This window comes from Anarrhichthys ocellatus, unplaced genomic scaffold (genome assembly GCF_004355925.1).
Source record: "Anarrhichthys ocellatus isolate YVR2014 unplaced genomic scaffold, GSC_Weel_1.0 scaffold2841, whole genome shotgun sequence".
In the NCBI taxonomy this organism is placed as follows: domain Eukaryota; kingdom Metazoa; phylum Chordata; class Actinopteri; order Perciformes; family Anarhichadidae; genus Anarrhichthys; species Anarrhichthys ocellatus.
Genome location: NW_022282815.1, coordinates 1 through 6,762, shown reverse-complemented (window position 1 = coordinate 6,762; position 6,762 = coordinate 1). Strand labels below are relative to the sequence as shown.

Here is a 6,762-nt window from a genome sequence, read left to right as displayed (position 1 = left end):
AAAAACACCTGAAACACACGAACACTCACACACACACTGTCTGTATAGTGGCCAATCTAAGTGCTGTATTTCAAGATGACAGACAGCGATCCACTCAGTGAGAGAATGATAGATGAGAGCAGGACTGAGCAATTTCTCCTGACAAAACCTGTGTATGTGTGTGCGTGAGTGAGTAAGTGTGTGTGTGTCAGTGGGTGTGTGAGCGCTTCCTTTAATCTCTTCTGTCTTTGTGTCTCTGTTCAGTTGAACCTCTTCTCTTCACGTGACTGTATTGATCACGTCACCAATACGGTCACGTGATTGTATCGATCACATTTAATGAATATCGTTCATCTAATACAAAAACTTGATCTGGTCCACTCAATGGAAACTAAATCAACAAACTACATTGTCAATTTTAAATCATACTTATTGTGAATAGTACATTAGTATGAATACTATGTTAGTATGAATAAAACATTAGTATGAATACTATGTTAGTATGAAGACTATGTTAGTATGAATACTATCTTAGCATGGATAGTATATTAGTATTTTAATATGTTTAGTATATTAGTATGTTTGTATATTAGTATGTTAGTATGTTAGGGTGCAGTTTTGAAACAGGAAGTCGGCCATATGGAGTTTGTGTCATTCTGTTCATGTGAAATGTCATCAGTAGACGTGGACTTTAAGTTTCACTGAAGTTCAGCATGAACAAACTGAAGAGGTCTCACTCTGTAGAGACCCTGATGGAGGTTCTTAGAGACCACAAGAGTCCCTGACCCTGTGTTTATGTCTCTTAGACCCTGATGGAGGTTCTTAGAGACCACAGAGTCCCTGATCCTGTGTTTGTGTCTCTTAGACCCTGATGGAGGTTATTGGAGACCACAGAGTCCCTGACCCTGTGTTTGTGTCTCTTAGACCCTGATGGAGGTTCTTAGAGACCACAGAGTCCCTGATCCTGTGTTTTTGTCTCTTAGACCCGATGCATGGCCCCCGACGTCTCGAGGTCGTGGACATTCAGTCCAAACAGGTGACGCTACGATGGGAACCGTTCGGATACAACGTGACCCGCTGCTACAGCTACAACCTGACGGTCCAGTACCACTACAGACCTGCAGGGACCGCCAGCAGGTAGACAGGGGGACGAGGATAGACAGGTGACAGGGGGACAGACAGGTGACAGACAGGTTGAGAGGGGGACGGAGACAAACAGGGGGACAGACAGGGGGACAGGGACAGACAGGTAGACACAGGGACGGGGACAGACAGGGAGAAAGGGGGGGGGCACCGGGTAAAGACAGGGAGGGACAGACATTTAAAGAAAGGTGGAGGACATGTTGACCTCCATATCCTTCTGTCTGTCCTACAGGGACCCCGTGAAGGAGGACCTGGTCTACGACACCCTGAGCTCCGTCCCCCAGCACCTCGTACGAAACCTTCCTCCGTTCACCAATGTGAGCCTGAGACTCGTCCTCAGTAACCCGGAGGGACGGAAGGAGAGCGAGGAGCTGCTGGTGCTGACGGACGAGGACGGTACGAGAAAAGACGTGAACTTCTTTGTGGTTTCAACTCGTCTCTGAATAAAAGTTAAACTAATAAAATGTCTCCGTCTCAGTTCCCGGATCCGTCCCCTTGGACTCGATCCTCGGCAGCAGCTACGAGCAGCAGATCAGTCTGAGCTGGAGGGAACCGGTTCAGACTTACGGACGGATCCGCCAGTACGAGGTAGACCTCCACTGTCCTCTGTCTGTCCACATCTGTCCTCTGTCCACATCTCTCCATCTGTCTGTCCCTCCACATCTGTCCTTTGTCTGTCCCTCACATCTGTCCTTTGTCTGTCCCTCACATCTGTCCTCAGTCTGTCCCTCCATATCTGTCCTCTGTCTGTCCCTCCACATCTGTCCTCTGTCTGTCCCTCCACATCTGTCCTCAGTTCGTCCTCTTTGTCTCTGTCTGTCCCTCCTCATCTGTCCTTCATCAGTCAATTCAAACCACATTCAGATGTTCTTTACCCACAATCCCGGGTTCTCGTCCTCAGATCTCCTATAAAGCCTTGAGCTCCTTCGACACTGAGTTCGACTTGTCCAATCAGAGCGGGAAAGTGTTCAAACCGGCCAATGAGACAAGCCACGTGTTCTCCGGCCTCTACCCAGGCTCCACCTACTCCTTCACAATAAGAGCCTCTACTGTCAAAGGCTTTGGGCCTCCAGTCATCACCCAGTTCACCACCAAGATCTCAGGTCAGTGTTCATCGAGGGATTACTAACGGGGTCCACCGGTACAGGCTCAGGGGCCTCAGGGGTCCATAGGGGCCTCAGGGGCCCATAGGGGCCTAATCAATACCCAGATACTCTTTGATGTGTCTGATATAAACCTTTACTGATATGAAGTCTACAAGTACATTACAAAATATGGATGTTCTACATCCTGGTCCTGGTCTTTATCCTGGTGCTGGTCCTGGGCTAAACCTGTTGTAACAGTGACTCACTCCTCCTCAGCTCCTCTGATGCCGGCCTACGATCAGGAGTCTCCTCTGAACCAGACCGAGTCCACCGTGACGGTTCTACTGAAACCAGCTCAGAGTAGAGGAGCTCCAGTCAGGTAACACACACACACACACACACACATTAACACACACACACAGATGTTTAAATATTCATGTTTTCAGTCTTCTGCTTGATAAATGTTTCATATCTGAGACGTTAAACACTAAAACACGACATGAAGAAGAAAAACTGTCACTTTGAAATCATTTTTTGTTTTTATGTTAAATTATGATAAATTCATTCAAATGTGACAGATTTTAAACAAACTGTCTTTATATGTATATATAAATACTATATTATATATTATAATAATACTGTTTGTTTATTAAAGATTAAAACAATCAGCCGTTGTTCTTCTTCCTTCTAAAACTTAACTGTAGATAATAATAATGATAATAATGACGATAATAATAATATTAATAATAAACAAACGTATGGGTCAATCCCCGTTGTCGGGGTCCGGAGGGAGGCGTATCTACGGTAACAGTCGTCATGTCAACAGCTGTCTGCTCTCCGTCGTCGGGCCGTAACAAAGGATTTAGTTAATTAACGATCAGCTCAGAGCTGCTGCTAACACCAGGGATTAACAAGGGATTACCAGCTAATGTGTCACACACACACAGAGCTGACAGGAAACACAAAGAGGCTTCACTTCATCTCTAATTATGAACTGACGGTTAATAAATGAACAATAAACAACTCATTGTGCCACAATAAAAGCATAAGAGACAGGAAGATATGCTTTTATTTTCCTGATCAACGTCATGTGACAACAAGGAGTCTGAACTAACGGGCTGGTTTTAGGTTTCTGGTTACATGTGCTACATATGTTACATGTCCTACATGTGCTACATGTCCTACATGTGTTACATGTCCCGCATGTCCTATATGTGCTACATGTTCTTCATAGATAGATAGATAGATAGATAGATAGATATGTACTTTATTCATTTGTATGTTACAGCAGCAAGACATACCAAGAAGCAAAGTAACAGAATAACCAAAATATTAAGTATTAAGGTTACTCTGTTACTTTGCTTCTTGGTATGTCTTGCTGCTGTAACATTCATGTGCTACATGTTCTACATATGCTACATGTTCTACACGTGTGGAAGATGATTTGGTTCACTTCACTGTGAGTGCATCGACACTCAAATATGATGATGTAATCCCCGCCCCCCATGAGGTCTCTTCTCCTTGTTAGAAGTAAAACGAAACAAACACACAGCTGGTGGCTCCTTCAGGCATCCTGGGAGAACGGAGCGCTTTTAAAAAACACATGTCGACTGAAAACGAGAAAAAGGATAATTTCAACCGAATCGAAGATTTATGTTTCATTCTTTTTCATTCAAGAACAAGAGGAGAGATGAAAAGAGTGTGTGTGTGTGTGTGTGTGTGTGTGTGTGTGTGTGTGTGTGTGTGTGTGTGTGTGTGTGTGTGTGTGTGTGCGCGACACACAGACGTGTGGTGTGTTAATTGACATGATAGTTTCTGTGAAATCCATCAGATTGAACAGATGCTGCTCAGAGATATGATTACATGTTTGTGTGTGTTTATATTTAACTTTGCTTTTGTCTCTCTGACACCAGAGTGAGTTTTGGCCCTCGGGGGCCTCAACACACACCAACACACATACACTGTACAACACATGCTCATTTATAAGACCCTCACATCGCAGGACAAAAGGTGTTGCCGTGAGCGACCTGCAGCTGTAATCAGATTATTGTCAGACACACACACACACGCCGTATAGAAATGTGATTGGAGACGGTTTGTCAAAGACAGAGCGAGAAAGAAAAGAGATGAAGAGAGAGAGAAGTGAGGGGGAGGAGAAAGAAGGAAAGAATGAAGAAATTATTGAATCTTTCTCTTTTCTGCTCCTTTCTGTGGGGAATTAAACAACACGGATACTGCAGTGTGTGTGTGTTTTTACAGTTTGTGTGTGTGTGTGTGTCTTCCTGTCCTCCTTTAGTTTCCTATCCAGCAGGAAATGTGACAATACTGTAGTTTCACCGTTCACACCCGTTAAAACTGTGTGTGTGTGTGTGTGTGTGTGTGTGTGTGTGTGTGTGTGTGTGTGTGTGTGTGAGAGAGAGTGAGAGAGATATATGACATATATGTGAAAAACACAACTATTGTTTCCAACGTTTCCCGCAGGACACAAACGCTGTAGAGCCTTCCAAGTTTTCATCAAGCTTGAAAAGATTTTTACAGTTTTATTGAATTTTGTGGAGTGGGTAGAGTTTTTGTGGAGTGGGTAGAGTTTTTGTGGAGTCGGTAGAGTTTTTGTGGAGTCGGTAGATTTTTTCAGATCAGATAAAGTTTCCATTGAATTCTCAAGAGTTGAGTTGTTTTGCTCAGCAGACTGAAACCATACGGCAGCTTTAAATCACCGTGGTAACCAGCATTGTTTATGGGATGGCTCCTCTCCTCCTTCAGACGAACACATAGATGCTATTTATTTGTCCTATAAAGAGCTTCTGCTCACAGCAGAACTGCTGAACAGGAATTTATTTTCAATCATAATTAGTTCACAAACAAATTGATGATTCTTCATTTGGAACTCGTTCCATTACTTTCCTGTCTGTGTGTCCTTTAGAGACATTCAGGATTTACTACCTGCTCAGACAGGATGGAATGAATTATCAGTTTAATGTCACACTGTTCCAAAGTTACAGCCTCCACATGCAGAGAGTTAATAAAGATGAAGGAGTGATGGAGGAGAGGCAGAGCTGACCTTTCTGTGGAGCTGAATAATGAACCAACAGATGGAGGAGAAGACGACGAGAGCATTTATAATATAAATCCAGTCAATAACATCCAGATTATTAATATCTGATCAATAACTATCATCTATATAAAGATATAGAGGAGTAATAAACATCCACATTATTAATATTTGATCAATATCTATCATCTATATAAAGATATAGAGGAGTAATAAACATTCACATTATTAATATCTGATCAATAACTATCATCTATATAAAGATATAAAGGAGTGTAATAAACATTCACATTATTAATATCTGATCAATAACTAATAACTGTAGTGCGGCAGTTATACCTTAGCACTGTTAGCACTGTTACTCAAAATATGTCTCTGATGAACAAAACTACCAGAGGATTTATTCTTTAACCTAAATGTGATGTATTCAACCTGTCTGTCTGTGTGTGTCTGCAGTAAGTACCAGGTGGTGGTGGAGGAGGAGCGCCCTCGCAGACAGAGGAGAGGTACTGCAGAGATCCTGCGCTGTTATCCGGTTCCGATCCACTTCCAGAACGCCACGCTGCTCAACTCTCAGTATTACTTCAGTGCAGAGCTGCTGATGAGCGAGCTGAGAGCGCCGATGCCCTTTTGTGTGGGTCAGTCACGCACACACTCACACCACTAGTTAGTTACTTACTTACTTACTTAGTTACTTACTTACTTAGTTACTTATCTAGTTAGTTAGCTAGTTTGTTACTAGCTTAATTAGCTAGTTAGCTAGTTACTTACTTATTTCCTTACTAAGTTAGTTAGTTAGTTTGTTCGTTTGTTAGTTAGTTACTTAGTTACTTACTTCTAGTTAGTTAGTTAATTAGCTGGTTAGTTCGTTACTTACTTAGTTACTTACATAGTTACTTACTTAGTTACTTACATAGTTACTTACTTTTTCTTAGTTAGCTAGTTACTTAGTTACTTACTTATACTTAGTTACTTAGTTACTTACTTAGTTAGTTAGTTACTAAATGAACAGGCTTGTTGGAGTTAACAGGTAAGGGTTAGCCTGGTTACCTGTTTGTGTGTCTACAGGTGATAACAGAACCTACAGCGGTTACTGGAACGCTCCTCTGCTGCCTCATAAGAGTTATGGGATCTACTACCAGGCCGTCAGCACCGCTAACGGGGTGAGTCCACCTGTTCACTAACCCCTGTTCACCAACACACCTGTTGACCAACACACCTGTTCACCAGCACACCTGTTCACCAGCACACCTGTTCACCAGCAGCACACCTGTTCACCAGCACACCTGTTCACCAACACACCTGTTCACCAGCACACCTGTTCACTAACACATCTTACTTTGACTGAACTCAGATCAGATCTTAGTGTTGAGACACAAACTGTATCTAAAGGAGCATCTGATGTCAAGATATCCAATCTCAGTGTGCAGCAGAGCTCCATGTATGTGTGTGTATGTATGTGTGTGTGTGTGTGTGTGTGTGTGTGTGTGTGTGTGTGTGTGT

The 6,762-nt window shown here is 42.8% G+C and overlaps 1 protein-coding gene across 1 annotated transcript; it reads left to right on the top strand.

Moving 5' to 3' along the window:
- Positions 1-6: 6 nt before the first annotated feature.
- On the top strand, positions 7-6,520 carry LOC116378583 (receptor-type tyrosine-protein phosphatase mu-like). Its single transcript, XM_031840476.1, has 7 exons — positions 7-1,116; positions 1,355-1,518; positions 1,601-1,710; positions 2,024-2,225; positions 2,484-2,586; positions 5,716-5,897; positions 6,328-6,520. The coding sequence occupies exons 1-7, from the start codon at positions 968-970 to the stop codon at positions 6,441-6,443; spliced, it is 1,026 nt and encodes a 341-aa protein (XP_031696336.1). The 5' UTR covers positions 7-967; the 3' UTR covers positions 6,444-6,520.
- The last annotated feature ends 242 nt before the right edge of the window (positions 6,521-6,762 follow it).